The sequence below is a fragment of the Mastigoproctus giganteus genome, chromosome 1 (genome assembly GCF_048544385.1).
Source record: "Mastigoproctus giganteus isolate SK-2022 chromosome 1, ASM4854438v1, whole genome shotgun sequence".
NCBI classification, from domain to species: domain Eukaryota; kingdom Metazoa; phylum Arthropoda; class Arachnida; order Uropygi; family Thelyphonidae; genus Mastigoproctus; species Mastigoproctus giganteus.
Genome location: NC_143575.1, coordinates 240,576,749 through 240,593,582, shown reverse-complemented (window position 1 = coordinate 240,593,582; position 16,834 = coordinate 240,576,749). Strand labels below are relative to the sequence as shown.

At 39.2% G+C, this 16,834-nt stretch overlaps 1 protein-coding gene across 1 annotated transcript in view; it reads right to left on the bottom strand.

Annotated features, from left to right (window-relative positions):
* LOC150091693 (very long chain fatty acid elongase 7-like) overlaps positions 1-16,834 on the bottom strand; it is a 58,287-nt gene that overhangs the window by 22,362 nt on the left and 19,091 nt on the right. The window contains exons 4-5 of the mRNA XM_090385222.1: positions 10,787-10,876; positions 4,506-4,562 (exon numbers count right to left, since the gene is read on the bottom strand). Coding sequence (XP_090241348.1) covers positions 4,506-4,562; positions 10,787-10,876 — 147 coding nt within the window. The remainder of the gene's footprint in view (positions 1-4,505; positions 4,563-10,786; positions 10,877-16,834) is intronic.

Here is a 16,834-nt window from a genome sequence, read left to right as displayed (position 1 = left end):
AAAGAACGTCAACATTATCAAAATATAAAATTCTTTTACCAACTCAGAAAATGAAATTGCAGTTGGTTATGAAATTTTTGGTAATATTAAAATATTAAATTAATAATTTAAACTTTTTAACTTTATCTGTAGGCATTCTAGGACCCATGCACTGAACCATGCAATGTCACTAAATAGATATGGAGACAGACACCGCCACTATATTGTTAACAAACTCAGTTCATTTCCCACTGGGTGTAGGAAAGACCTGAGTTCGAGTCCCATCGATAATGCGAGGAATGTTTATGGGCCTTTTTTAAAACCTGACTGAGTTGGTTGGTCTCAGGCTCGGACTCGGGCTCGGGTTTTTCATCCAGAAAACAGACAATGGACCACAGAACACACGCAATTTACAGACACTTTACACCGAGAAACATGGCTTTAGTCGCTGATGCTCCTAAAAATCATACTAGAACAAGTCTCTCTTGAAAGCCTTTTGCTGCAGTTCTTATGGAGGCTCTTTAGCACCATGCCGTTGGTTGGCACGGAGGTCGGGGTGGTTGCTACATCCACATGCCACATCCTCCAAATTTTTGCCCTGCTCTGTTTCTGAAGAGGTGTGAGCATTCTTGACAACAAGCAAAATCCGACCTTCGACACCGACACGTACTCCTGTACGATGGAGGGTGCAGATCCTTCATCTATGTTGCGCTCTCAAAAAATCATCAGAAGTTCAATACGTGTTTAAGTATACTTCATAATCAGATGTTCAATTTTTGATACATTTTTGGAGTTTCATTTCCACTGGTTGTTTCCCATGCCTGGCCGCATCATACGTAGCTTTATGAATAAATTTTGGTCCATTCCTTTCATTTATCAGGTATTTATTGATTGTCTGATGATCCACTTTCATGATATATTCGTGTTTCCCTTTGGTTTGGCTAATTTAAATCTCTTCCGTCCTTCCATAATTTTCGATAGTTTTAATTTATAATTATAATTATAAATATAATAATCTTAATAGCTGTGATGCTTAACAAATCTGAAAATCAGAACTAGTTTTCTGATTTTCAGTTTGTAGACCAGACTGAGTTCATTAGCATTAGCATTAGCATAAGCAGAGGCATATGATGCAAGAAAGCAAGCTTATTCAGCCAAAAAAAAAAAAAAAAAAAAAACCCACTCCCATTTCACCCCTCCGTTCGTTCGAAATACCTGTCCAGTTGAGCTTTAAATTTGTTTAGGCTATCAACTTCAACAACAAGTGATGGAAGTCGGTTCCACCAACCAACCACCCGCTGGCCAAAGGCAAATTTCCGCACATCTATCCGACATCCGTCCTTCCTCAATTTGAATTTATGCCCTCTGAGGTGATTATTCTTAGAAAGATGACGAATCCCATTGGCATTGAGCATGCTCAAACCATTCAAAGCCTTATACACCTCTATCAGATCACCTCGCCGGTGCCTAGTCTCCAAACTCTGTAATTTGCAAAACTTAAGCCTTTCTTCGTAAGAGCAACCCTTTGTTCCATTTACTAATCTTGTTGCCCTTCTCTGTACCCGTTCCAGCAGCTCTACATCCTTCTTGAAATGAGGCCTTCAGACCTGTATACAGTACTCAAGATGTGGCCTTACCATTGCCTTATACAAGGGAATAATCACCTCCTTATCCCTGCTAGAAAAATTCCTGTATATCATTGACAAGACACCATGAGCTACTCTTGCAGCTCGTCTGCACTGCTCAGAGAACTTCATATCTGCCTGCACAATTACCCCCAGGTCCTTTTCATTCTCCACCACTGTCAGTGTAATACCGCAGAGTTGATACGTTGCTCTAGGGTTACTGTTTCCCATATGCAGCACTTTACATTTGTCGAAGTTAAACCTCATTTGCCACCTCTCAGCCCATCTGTTCAACCTTTCCAGATCCTGTTGCAGCAGCATAGCGTCAGTATTGTCCTTAACGACCCTGCCAACCTTTGTATCATCTGCAAACTTGGACATTAAACTTGATATCCCATCATCAATATCATTCATAAACACCGAAAACAACAACGGACCCAACACTGAACCTTGAGGAACTCCACTAATAACATTAGTCCACGTTGAGCAGTGTCCATTGATTACCACTCTCTGTCTTCTGCCACTCAACCATCCCCTTATCCATAGCAGCAATTTGCCTCCAATGCCACACTGCTCCAATTTGTGCAGCAGTCTTCCATGTGCAACAGTATCAAAAGCCTTTCTAAGATCCAAATATATAATATCAAAGTTATTCCCTGCATCCAGTTCTTTGGTGACTGCATCATAGTATCCAATCAAATTGGTCAGGCAAGACTTTCCCTTAACAAAACCATGCTGTGTCGTAGCTATAACTGAAGTCTTGTCTAGATGATCCTGCAGTGCTTCTTTAACCAGTGCCTCCATTAATTTACCTGGAACAGAAGTTAAACTAACAGGTCTATAATTACTTGTGTCAGCCTTTGATCCTCCTTCATGGATTGATGAAACTCTGTAATACGTTCTTCAACCAATTTGATCAATGAAAGTGGTATTAGTGTAGGCAAATATTACGAGGGTATCATATTGCATTAAAAATTCTTACCGAATACTAGAGATGCTATCCAGTCAGTTTAAGATGGTTTTTCCGCAGAATAAGATCATCATATCCTCATACGTCCTGGTTTTCATCTGTGAAAATTAACTCATAACTATCAGGTCTTGCTGATATAAAAACACCATGCCTCAGCGACAATTTAAAAATTGTCGCTGAGGTATGGTGGGTTTAAGCCAATTTTGAAAAAATGGTCTTGAAATCTGAAGAGGATTGAGTGGATATTGTGACTGCATAACACACATCTACGTTTTATTTTTATAAACAATAGATTCTTGTAAGTATTTATAATAGTAAAAGGAGAGATTAATTAATTGCTAGATTTAATAATCTTAGTAGCCTCCTGCTTGCCGATGCTACCAGAACCTGATGTGCATACTGCTGTGGTTCTGATAGCATCGGAAAGCAGCAGTCTCTCAGCAGCATGGTCGGTTGACGGTGTCGGTAAGATGCGTGAAACGTCACCTTAAACTTATAATGATTTAAGCTATAAGGTTAATAAACTGTATTATTGATTTCACGTGGTATAAGAGTGGCTAGTAATTAATCTTCATGAAAAACAACCTTCCCTAACAATATTAAAAGCAGAGATTTTTCGAAAAATTCAAATACATACACCGATGATCCAAAACATTATGACCAGCGAGTCGTTATGCAAATCGAAGCAACTGCAGGTGAATTACGGCGCGGCGTGCGCTGGTCGGGACAAGGTATAAAAAAACACCTGATACTGAGCTCCGTTAATCAGTGTTCTCTTGTCCTTCAGATGGGAAAGGCAACGGACTTACGCGAGATTGACAAAGGCCAAATTGTAATGGCCAGACGACTGGGTCAGAGCATATTCGAAACGGCACGGCTGGTGGGATGCTCCCGGTCAGCCCTTGTTGTTAGTTCAGGCCTAAAAGTGGTCCGAGGTGGAAAATCCTCCAAAAACCACCGGCGAGGTTTCGGACGACCACTGCTCATCAATGCTCGAGATGAGCTAAAGCTCTCCCGGATGGTATGTGGCAACAGAAGGTCGAGTCTAGCACAACTTGCCGGTAATTGGAATGTTGGTGACAGGAGTAATGTGTCACAACACACAGTACATCGAACCCTGCCGAAAATGGGGCCGTGTAGCCGCAGGCCGCTATGCAGTGCTCATGCTGACCACTGTTCACTGGCGACAGCGCCTACAATGAGCACGCGAGCATCGAAACTGGACCCTTGAGTGATTGGAAGAAGGTCGTCTGGTGCGGTGAATCACGTTTCCTGTTGCATCATGTGGACGGCCGGGTACGTGTGCGTCGTTTACCTGGGAAGTGATGGCGCCTGGATGCACCGTGGGACGAAAATAATAAGCCGGTGGCGGCGGTGTCATGCTTTGGGCGATATTCTGCTGGGAAACCCTGGGTCCAGTCATCCATGAACTCTGACATCTATTACCTACCTAAACATCGTTGCTCACCAGGTACACCCTTTCATGGCAAGGGTCTTGACCACTGGCGATGCCGTCTTTCAACAGGATAATGCGCCATGCCACACCGCCCGGATTGTTCGAGACTGGTTCGCGGAACATGAGGAAGATTTCCAGGTATTGCCCTGGCCTCCAGATTCCCCAGACATCAATCCCATCGAGCATCTGTGGTTTTTGTTGGAACAGCAACTCCGATCTGCGGCGTCTCAACCACGGACCTTACAGGAGTTTAGGATCTGCTGGTTACATGTTGGTACCAGATACTCCAAGACACATTTAGAAATATTGTAGCGTCCATGCCTCGCCGGGTACGAGATATTTTGGCTGCACGTGGAGGACCAATATCATATTAGGTAGGTGGTTATAATGTTTTGACTCATCGGTATACATATTATAATTACATTTTGCAACAGAAATGTAAATTTTTAATTTATACTGCATAATAAGTACTTACTGTATCAAAAAATTCAATAAATTTTGTCATCCAGTAGAGCCATACTGCTGCTGCTCCCTGAAATAAAAATTCCGAATTTCACTTAAAGGTAGAATTCAATTAAATGAAATGTATTCGAGCTTGGAGCACTAAAAGGAATATAAACTTAAATAGCTGTTTGCCCTTTTTCATTTTAAAGGTTTCTCTGTAACAGATTTACAAAACGATTATATATCTCAAGGTGCTCTGGGTGACAGCACTGTGCAGCCATTCACTCAATATCGTTTTACCCAGAACTCCAAAAGTTGGTATTATGACTATTGGACTTTGCTATCCAAGCGTTCCATGCAATGATTACGTATCTTAACTGCTTTCTCATAGTAACAACAGGAAATATTCAAAGGAATTCCAATTTAATCGTCTAAAACTGCCTCAGCAAGGCATAGACATCAAGACTCAATGTTTTGGAGAAGCATAAATATTGTTTTATTTAAAGGTCTGAGTTCGAATTCCATCAATGACAAAATGGATATTTATAGACTTTTCAATTTTCCACGTGGCTGAATTAGTTGGTCTCAGGCAAGAATTGCATGGCTTATTTTTTGGAAACTTGGACTTTCTTTACCCTAGAAAACTGCCAAATCTATTGCAGAATATGTGCAAGTTACAGACACAATCTGTATCCCTCATGGCCCTTAGTTTTATTTAAAGGTCTGAGTTCGAATTCCTTCAATGACAAAATGAATATTTATAGACTCTTTTCAATTTTCCACGTGGCTGAATTAGTCGGTCTCAGGCAAGGATTGCATGGCTTATTTTTTGGAAACTTGGACTTTCTTTACCATAGAAAACTGCCAAATCTATTGCAGAATATGTGCAATTTACAGACACAATCCGTATCCCTCATGACCCTTAGTAGCTTTGGCACGTAACTCACAAACTAACAAAATAATGTTTCAATGGAGATTGTCAAAGTTACATCCAACCCTTTTTGATCAACGCAGACTGACTGGAACCTTGACTCCTGTGATCAGATTCAAAATTTCCACTCACATGCTTGCAATTGCCTGCATTGAGTATCACTGAAGAGTCCTATTAATGAGCGAAGGCTCATATCTGTAAATACTGTGTCATGTTCATGAAGCATGTTTAAACTGTAGATATAGTAGTAAAAATCAACGGAAAATTCTAGAAGAAGCTATTGAACTGCCTGGTTTATTACAGAGCATGATTAAGATGAGCACGCGGTTAATGTGACCATTACTTCTACAGACTGTACGTATTTGGTTGCAACACTGGTGAGCACAAAACTTAGGCTCTGCATTGTGCGCTGTATTACGTACACCAGAAATCTGCAGATGTGAATAACTGTAAAAAAAAACTATGCTTTTAGCTCTTCCGATGGTGTGGCACGAACTGCGCAACCAAATTGACGATCGCTATTTCCGCACTACAAAATTAACTGGAAGGTCCAGAAAAAGCAAGTGCAGCATCAAATCTTCTTGCATACCATCTGTAATGAGGCTGTTTCATGCAATGAAGACAAAGCCGCACTTTAAAGAATCAATGATAATAATGATATGACCCGTCCATACCACGAGAAGACGGCCGAAACTAAGCACGTATTGACCACATATAAGGACTAATCCAAACATCCCACATCCACAGGAGGGCAGAAGAGAATCGCCTGTGAATGAGGCATCAAAAGTAAAGAAAGAAATAAAAGAGGAAAATAATAATATACAGAACACGAAAAATAAGTTTAAAAAACGGAATAATAATATGAAAAGTAAGAGAAAAAATTTAAAAAAAAATAATAAATAATAAAAATGAATGAGGAAATAAAATAAAATGGCCTCTCCGAAAAAGGGCCAGACATTTCCCGCCCCAAATATGGAGCAATAAAGAGGGATAAGGAAGGAGAGTGATGAAAGCAGAACTATAATTACATAGCGTTAAAAAAAGAGATAGCAACTCATTTAGAGCTAACAAATACCAAGGCTGTCAATTGATACGAAGTATACTAGTCGACAAACATACGAATCAGTTCTCTATTTCATAGTAATTTTTGAATCTAGCGTAGAAAAATATTAAAGAACAATTAATAAGTTTTAATTCATTTATTTCCACTCTTTCTCTAGAAAGTTTACCCTTAAGTTTACTTTCTAGGTGGTAGATAACTCTCCTCAACCGGTGAAATATCACCACTTTGCTTATTGGAGGCTTGAAGTGGTGAAACCCATGTTTAGTCTCTAGAGCTAAGTTCCGGTCAACCCTTCCTCATCTCTTCCATCACGCAGTATGATTGATGACTTTTGAGGTTATGGCGAGATCCAATATTCCTTACATTTCGAGGGTACAGCTCTAAAACGGTGTTCGCAGGCCGGCCGCTAGTTAGTACACTGGACCGAACCTATTGGTAACTCTCTAGGAGGCTTCCGGATCAGCTAGTGTATAATCTTGCTACCTCTACTCTGCCAGATAGTGACTGGAGGGAGTCCGAGTAGTGTGTATGGGGGGGAGGGCATTGTCGAGGACACGTTATGTCAAGGATCTGGGTATATTCTTACCATGTGTACGCCATATCCAAAAATTTCATTACTTCATACAGCATGTCCCACTCACTTTTTCTTACTATTGAATACACCAAGAATTGTCAAACTAATAGAGCAAGTTTATCTGCAAAACGATCTAAACCTCCCAAGGACTTCCTAATTCATTTCACAAATATACGTGGTCTCAGCTCTAATCTCAACGATGTCCATTTTCACTTGCAGTCTGCCAAACCCCATGTACTTTTTCTGACAGAATCTCAGTTATCGGTTGATTCAACCAATGCTCATCTCAGTTGCCCAATTATTCACTGTATAATTCCCTTCGCCTCGAAGGTGGTGCTTGTGCATATGTCCGTTCTGATATTCCTTGTCAGACTTGGCAATTTGGAATCTCCTCTCTTTGATCTTCTCTGGCTTAAAATCTCTCTACCTCATTGTGTCAAATTCACGTGTTGTCTCTACCGTTCTCCTAACTCCACTAATCACTTGGAACTCTTTCACTTCCTCTCTTCGCAACTTCACTTTCTTCAGTCCAACTTTCCTAACAGTGAGGTAATTTTCCTTGGTGATTTTAATGTTCACAACTCCAGTTGGCTTCCGTTTTCTAGTCACACCGACCCAGCTGGTCGAGATGCTGAGGCTTTTGCAATTACTAATGAATAACCTTGCACAGATTGTTCATTTACCTACCAGAATACAGGACAATCCTAATCATACAGCCAACACGCTTGATCTGTTTCTCATAAACAACCCTTCTAAGTACACGGTCGAAGTGAGAGGTCCTTTAGACACTTGACATCACAACTTGGTGATTGTCTCTTCTCCAATGGAGCCTTTATATCATGGTTATTCCCAACGTCGTGTTGTTTGGCATGACAATAATGCAAAATGGGATGACCTGCGAGATTTATTTTCTTCTTTTCTTTGGTCGGATTACTGTTTCAAAACTTCTGATATCAACGTTTGCTCAGATCGTGTCAGCGAAATTATTCTTGCCGGAATGGAATACTTTATCCCACACTCCACTTTAAAATCCCGTCCTTCATCTAAACCTTGATTTTCCAATAAATGTGCTAAGGCTGTTCAAGAGAAGAATGTTGCATATCGTAATTGGCTTGTTTCTAATTCTTCAGTTTCATTTTCTGCCTACACCAAAGCTCGCAACAATTGTAAAGCAGTTATCAATCAGTCTAAACTAGATTTTGAACAGGATAAGAGTAGAAAACTTGCTTCTTGCCCTAATGGTAGCCGAGCATTCTGGTCTCTTGACAAAGCTATTGGCTGCAACTTTTGCCCATCTCTGCTCACACCTGTGTCCAAACCAAATGGTTCTGTTGTCACTTCAGCCAAGGATAAAGCTCACCTGCTAGCATCCCATTTTTCTTCCAACTCATGTATTAATGATCTTGATAAAACACCTCCCACCATTTCCAACACGCTCCATTCAATGCCTCCTGTGGTCTTCCGTGAAAAGGATATAAGGATTTTGATGAAACTTGATGCTAACAAAGCTCCAGGTCCCGATGGTATTTCTCCACTTGTTCTCAAACCCTCTGCTCCTGAATTTACTCCTATTCTTTGCCGCCCTTTTTCACTTTCTTATTCCAAAGGTGTTTTTCCTTCTGCTTGGAAATTTTCTCATATCCAGCCATTTATTCCTAAAAAGGGTGACAAATCCCTCCCATCCAATTATCGTCCCATTGGAATTAATAATGCAGAAATCAATTAACCGCCAACTCTAAAATTACCCAGAAAACTTCCGACTGATCAAGGATCGCCAGTATGGATTCCGTCAATGTCGATCCACTGGTGGTGTTCTCGCTTATGTTATCCATTTATGACTAATTAAACGGAAAGGTTTGGTGAAACACAAGTAGTTGCTCTTGACATCTCAAAGGCTTTCGATCGTGTTTGGCATAAAGGTCTTCTAAACGAGCTTCCATCTTATGGTTTGCCAACTGTTTTTTGTAATTGTTTATCCAGTTTTCTCTCTGATCGCTCACTGAGGGTGATGGTAGATGGCTCTCTGTCTTCTAACTTCTCCACTAACGCTGGTGTCTCCCAAGGTTCAGTTCTTTCCCCCACTCTTTTCCTCTTGTATATTAATGACCTTCTTCCATTGACTGGAAATCGTATGCATAGTTTTGCCGGTGATAGCACATTCCATTCCATTTTTAATTTTGAGAAAAACCTTATCCTGCTCAATCAGCTTCAACTTCTCGAATATCCGCTACCAATTCCTTAAATGCCGATCTTCAGGTAATTCTCCAGTCGGGCAAAGACAACTTATTTGATTTCAACCCTTCTAAAACTCAGTGTTGTCTTATATCTCGCAAAAAGGATTCTTCTGCTCCTATGCTTATCTTTAGTGACACTCCGATTTCTAGGCAAAAGGATATATCTCTTTGGGGATTACCCTGACTTCTAATCTCTCTTGGCACAAGCACATTACAAATGTTGCTTCCTCTGCATCTAAAAAACTTGGTTTTCTCTTTCGCTCTCGGCGTTACTTTTCTTCCAAACAACTGTTCCCTGTGTACAAATCGCAAATCCGCCCTGCCATGGAATATTGTTCCCATATCTGGGATGGTGCCCCCAAAACCTCTCTCAGGCTTCTTGATTCCATTCAGAAGAGGGCAGTTAGGTTAATTAATGATTCATCTCTAACAGGGTCTCTCCACTCGCTGTCTCATAGACGTACTGTTTCTGCTGCATGCCTCTTCTACAGATACTTCCATGGGCACTGTTCTTCTGAATTGGCTTCTATAATTCGCGCTCTCTCTTTCAAAACAGTCCGAACACGTGCCGCCACCAGCCAACATCCATTTACTGTCCAACTTCAAACTCACAGAACCATCTTTTCAATCTTCCTTGTGTATTAATTTGACTGCCATTTTCTAGAAAAACCTTCCTTCACAGGTATTTCATGAAAATTACAGTCTACAGAAGTTTAAGTCCAATGCCAACAAATATCTTCTTTCGTCTTCTCAACCTCCAACCGAAGCACGGTACTAAGTACTATAGGTTGTAATGAGTCTCGTGTTTGGGGTTTTCATAAAAAAAAAAAAAACTCTGACGTTTAATTAAACTATACATATTAACGAGTACATGGAAAGCTCAGATAATGTTAGGAGCTATTCCTTTTACCTTTTTCTACCCAGAATTTGCAGCAAATTCGTCAGTAAACAGGAAATCAGTAATCTTATGTATACTTATATATGTGTATATAATTGAAAGAAATGTTGAACCAACAGTTCAAGAAAAGGCATACAAATGAATAGAATAATAATATGTAAATTTGAATTTACCGCATATTCTATATATATATATATATTTGTTTTGTTTCTGCGTTTAATACATAGCACTGCAATTTAAAAACATATTTTAATGCTTGTACAAGTATGAGGTACACACAATGCTCTCATTGGTTCGAATTCATTCAATGACTCGAAGAAGAACCTTTATTGGCTTTTTTTTTAACTCCTTGCCCCATTTTAAGAGTCTGAGAGACTATTGAATGGATTTTACTCAAGAAATGCTGGATTTTAGTCCACAAAACCACTGCACCTTTGGCTTATTATTGAAATTTCTCCACTAGAAAGAATGGATAGATTTACTTTAAAATTTCCATCCATTGCTGCGATATATACGGATATAAACATGCATACATACATATATAGATATTATATCACACACCTCTCTGAACAACTGAAAAATTTAAATTTTAATAATTTTGGGTTTACTTACCAATCTGCCTGTTGGACCGAATATTATGCCTCCTGGTGGTATACAGCCAATCGAATAAGTTTTTGTATATTCCCTTAAAATATATATACACTGTAGAGAAAGATAAAAAAATATATACGTGTTACCAAAAAGAATAAATTTACAACACGATGGTTTTTATATATTTTAATTTATTGGACAATCTTTTCAGTGTTAAATTTGAATAGATTTGAATGGTAACCAAAGATCTTGGGGCCTATTTCTTAAAGTTGAATTGGGCACCAAGAAGGAGATTACGATTCTTTATTACTGTTGAATATGGCACCAGGCAGGGGATTAGGGTTTCTTTTCCATTTTCTCGAAGTATTAAAGTAATTTGTAAGTAATTAATATGTATTATAAATGAGATGTGCTTTTTTGTGAGAGATATATTGTTAAAGCAATATGACGTATTATGTATGCCATGCCACCAAATGTGACCTGGTAGCTAAAAAGGCTGTCCAGGGGCAAATGTAACTTAAAATGAATAAATAATAATAAAACAAACACATTATTTTGAAATCCAATTTCTGTTGTTTGAAATAATGCCCGAAACACTTACCAAAATGCAGTCTCATTATACATCCTTGATGATATTCTTGAATTTTTGTTTTTAAAAAATCGTGTCAGCGAGTATGAGAAGCAATTTAGGGATTCGTGTCAGCGAAGCAAGCTCATACTTCAATTTGCTTTAAAAATTGACATCCAAATGCATTTTTGGTATTCTGTGGATGTTGTTGTTGTTGTTGTTGTTGTTGTTGTTAAATTTGTTGGTGCATCAGCAACTTAGGCTATAATGCACTCTGTGGACGTGAACGAGTTTTTGAATTATATATTGCTGAACAGCGCCAAAATGTTTCACCATTTATTTTAATACTCTGCATTTTATAAATTTTGCAATGTCCATTACAAGAATTTCTTTTCCAAGTTCCCTCAAATGCTTGGACACTTCCATCAGGACTAATAGCGAGAAAAGAAAGTCAAATTCGACTGCAGATCTACAACTTTGCAGTTGAATTTGATGAGTGCAGTTTTGAATTCTCGAAATGAAAAATGCAGTTCGACAGGAATAAATCACGTCCAGTTTAAGTAGTCGGCCTTCCTTTAACATTATTTAGCGAGAAGTAATGTTTTCTTACATGTAATAAATAAAATTGAGCATGGAAAACAATGTTTAACAGTGAAGCAGTAAGAAATTAAAATTGAACCAATGTAGCATAATGAAAACAGATACAACCGTAGAAAGGAATGGAAATAATACAGTAATGGAGAAAAATGGAAATAACGAAGTAATGGAGAACAACGGAGAATACGAAGTTGATCAAAAAGATAAATTTGGCTAGAATGATAATGATGATGTGACATTCCATGGGCTGACCTAAAACTTTTCGATTATTATGAACCAGAGCGTAGGGAGTTAAGTGGATGACTTTGACTAAAATCTGTAGTAAAAACAGCCAACTCAATCCACTGCAGGATGGAAGCTTCCTCAGCGATTCATGTTGAGGGAAAATGGACCATAATCTGCCACGCTGATCCAATGCGGATTGGCAGATCGACCGTATTTAGCAGTCAGGGGCTTGAACTCCGTCTGCTCAAAGAGCATATGCTACTGCACTCCCACTCCTAACCACTCGGCTACGGAAGCTTTAAAACTGTGTTATTACCTAATAAAATTGTAGATTGACATGGACTTGCATGTGTCCTGCTTCTGTATTAGGTATATTTTTTACAATTGTGTATATTCATGAATATTCTAATTGAATGACCAAACTTTGATTTTGTTGAGGTTCTGCTCTACATAAGACATTATACATGTATATATACATATTCTTAGCTCACAAGTCTGGCTGCACTTAGCATAAATAATTCGGAACTGGAGAAGGGAAATACAATAGTCTTCAGATAGAATAAAGTACTATTATTGTTGTTTTAGGGAGAAACCTTTCCTGGACTTTTATTGTGGACAGATGTACTTACATACTTACAGAGAGGACCGTTCATGATTGGTTCATGATCAAATGAGCTTTAAATATCACCATTTGTCAATAATTTCATTCTTTTAATCTGTGAGAGTTGGCAGCGCTCGGGGGACGATAGGTTTACATGTCTGGTATAAAATACCAGGCGTGTAAAAGCAAATAAATAATTTTCTATTTATATTCAGGAAAAACTATGAAGATTTATGGGCTTTTACAAGAACTTTACCGTATTGAGCAATCACATAAACCGCTCAGCTAAGTAGATGTTCTTATTGGTTAGAAATATTAATAAGGAAATTGGAAAGAAATTGATTTAATATAAAAACATTCCTTTGTTATAAATTTCTCTCGTTCCATTCTACTTAAATAGACGCATACTTTCAAAGACTATATATTTCTGAATTTCATATGCAAGACCAATCCTTATATAATGATTGTTAGTTTCTGTGAGGGTAAAAAGTTATTAGTATTTCTTTAATTTCTGTAATCTGATCAAAAGTACACAACCTGCAATTGCATAAATACGGCCTTCTACTGAAAACTGCATTTATGCTGTCACAATCCAAGGACACACACACAACTGTTTAATCTCGGAGATCTATTGCTTAACAATATTTGAGGCTTGCTACCTGCGTGCTAATTAGTGATGCAGTTGCCCTGTCTGTGAATGCCATTTATACCCGGAAGCCACTCCGTTGATGGTCACGTCCTACCCAAAGACCAGGTATCAGACAAAATGATAAATGCGCTCTCAGACATTCGAAGAGACAGTACAACTGTGAATGCAAAATGCCCAACTCGATTAAGGTTATAGCAACGTCTAATAGGATGCCACATAAGAAACAATCGGTCTGCTTGTAACATTTCATTGGTGATGTGATCACCAATGAAATGATGCGGACTGGTGCTGAAGCCATCACGAAATGACGAGCAAAATCTCCGAAGCTAAAGGAAAGCGACAGGACAGCCTTGCAAAAATCATCGTCTCTGAATGCGGGCCGATGTTGTAGCAGCACACAAAGACAGACTGAGATAATCGAGGCACACGTCAGCAGCGGTATAGTACAAAGAAGCTGCATGCATGATATGGGTTACTACGGCCGTGCAGCCTTTCAAAAGCCAATAATTATTCCGAATAATATCAGAGGTCATTTAGCTTGGCTTAAAATACGCCGTTCTTGGATCGTAGACCAATGGAATGCTGTACTGTGGTGTGACGAGTCATGGCGCATGGTCTACCAATATAACGGTCGTAACTGGGTGTGGCAGATGCCCAAAGAAAGCTGTCTGTCGGAGTTTATTGTTTTGGTCACGAAATTTGGCAGAGGCAGCATGATGGTCCGGAACTGTTTTTCATTGTTTCGCCTGGTACCATTGCTTGTTTTGGACGAACCCATGAATGCTGAGGTCTATGTAGTCTTGAACAATAACTACCTTGTGGCAGCTCGTCGACGAAGGCCCATACCGCTATCAGCAGGACAGTTCCCCGTGTCATACTGCTCGAGTTGTGACGGATTGGTTTGAGGATATGAACGTCCAAAACGTTGGACTAGCTAGCACAGAACGCTGTCCTCATTCTTATAGAGCACTTTTGGAATGAATTGGATCGTCGGTGCGTGTAAAGAGACACTACCTTAAAAATCATATTGGAAGAAGTTTAGAAAAACCCGAATGTCCACGGGGAACCTTGCTGTCTATGCCTGGGACCGACTAAGTCAGCCACGGAGTGAAAAAAAAAAAGCATATGAAAGTTCCTCGCGTCATTCGAACCTAAGCCTTTTTCACTCGTTGGGAAGAGTTTATAACCACTGGGCCACATACCAACGAACAATTATATAGACAAATAAATAGAGGCATTAAATCAGAATATGTTTTAATGGGGGATTTTAGTCGATTGGAATTTGTTGTGCATTGGCCACTTGCACAATAGCAAGAATTTTGTGGATTTATTGTATAACTGTTTCCTCCGCTGGTATGTAAGGAAGGATAAAGGGAAAGAAATGTTCTTTTTCTGTTATCAGCAGTGATTCTGCATGCTTTAAGATATGACAAAAGGAGATGAAAGATATCTGGTGAAAAAAAAAAAAAACAGGTAAACTGATGCATATAAAAGAACCACAAGGTGGCAGTGATCAGGGTGTATGATGTGACATTTATTTAAAGCTGTGACTGCTATCAAGGGCGAAGGGAATCGCGTTAGCTTTTGTTATGGCAACTAGATTGCTCTCATACGTAAATTCTGACGTAGCCCAGTGGTCAGGAGCGAGAGTGCATAGCACGCGTTCCTTGAGTGGACCGGGGTTCAAGCCCGTGACTACTAAATACGATAAATAGTTGTATTGACGATTTATTGTAAACTCTACTGACTTGGTTGTCGTGCCGGAGTATAAACAGAAAATTTATTTATTTATTTATTCAGGGACCAGCTGATGATATTACCAACAGCAAATTCTAACTGAAAAGTTTCAGAGAAGTAATTGAAGACGCTACTGGAGTTTTTATATCAACTAAGAGATACTCTTCAACGCTTTGATCTAAATGTACGTCAGATTATTTGATGAGAGAATAGTCGCAGTGAGGAAAAGTGCAGCAGATTTATATAAATTATCAGGTGATACAGAAACCTATAGAGGCTGTAACCTTGTTTGCAACCAAGACACAGAGTAGGTTAGACAATCTAATAAATATTCCAAGACATGTCTGCTAAAGAATGCAAAGAAAAACAGCGGACGCTTATTTACTTTTTCAAACACTAGAAAGAAGGGTATGACCTCGTTGATTCACTGTTTATTAATGGTTTAACTGTTGATAATCCTACTCAAGATGATGATAGACTGAATGGGTGTTTTTATCTACATTCATACGTGAGGAATTCTAGGGATGGGATGCCAGAAGTGTAAAATTCTAAGAGATTATTAAATGATTTTGTGATAGTTGAGAGGAAATTGTTAAAGCTAAACTTAAAAAAATGGCGCCTGAGGTGGGATGGAATCAATCCAGTTTTATTAAGGATGGCAAGTAAACCTTTAGCCATAATTATGATAGGGGATTCAGGGGAGGTCCATCTGGACTGGATATGTGCGAATGCATCCCCACTTCACAATGTGGGATCAAAGAATGACATGAGTAATTGTCACATGAGTAACTGACATATTAGCTTGACTTCACTTTCAGGGCAAATAATGAAGTCGCTAGCTATAGACATTATGCAAGACTGCTTAGACAGGAAGGCAATTATGCTGCAGTCAGAGAATGGATTTAATATGCGATCTTGTCTCTCCAACCTGATTGGATACTGTGATGCAGTAACAAAGAAACTGGATGTACTAATAATTCTAACATCATATAATTAGATTTCAGGAAATTTATTAATACTGTTGCACATAAAAGGCTGTTGCACAAGGTGGAGTAGTGGGGAAAGCTACAATTATGCCAGAGTGGTGAAGCCAGAGTGGTTATCAATGGACATTGATTTCTTGGATGAACGTTATTAGTGGAATTCCCCAAGGTTCAGTGCTAGGCCCATTATTATTTTAAATATTTATTAATGACATTATCCAAGGCATATCAGGTTAATAGGTTAATATCTAAGTTTGCAGATTGGTTACTCGCAGTAATCAGGATATGCTACTGCAACCTAGAAAAAACTGGCTGATGAAGTGCTGCAACAGCGGTAACGCCAGATTAACGTACCAACTTTCTGAGCCGACCGGGCTAGCCGAGTGGGTAAAGTACCTGCCCGGCAACCCAAAGGTCGCGGGTTCGATTCCCGCCTCGGGCTTGGATCAAAGTACTGCAAAAACCTTGGGAGGTGCAATATGGCCACAGAAGCCGATGCGCCAACAACTACCAAATCAAAAAAAAAAAAAAAAAAAAACCAACTTTCTGATGTCAAAATTGGTGTAGTGAGGAATGAAAAAGACGGTGGTGGGAGTAATTGTGCAGTCAGGTATTAAGCTCTTTGACCAATGTCTTTTGTCAATGATACATAGCATTTTGCCAGCAGTATGAAGGAGGTGCTTATCTGCTTATCCCGTTATGTTCAGCA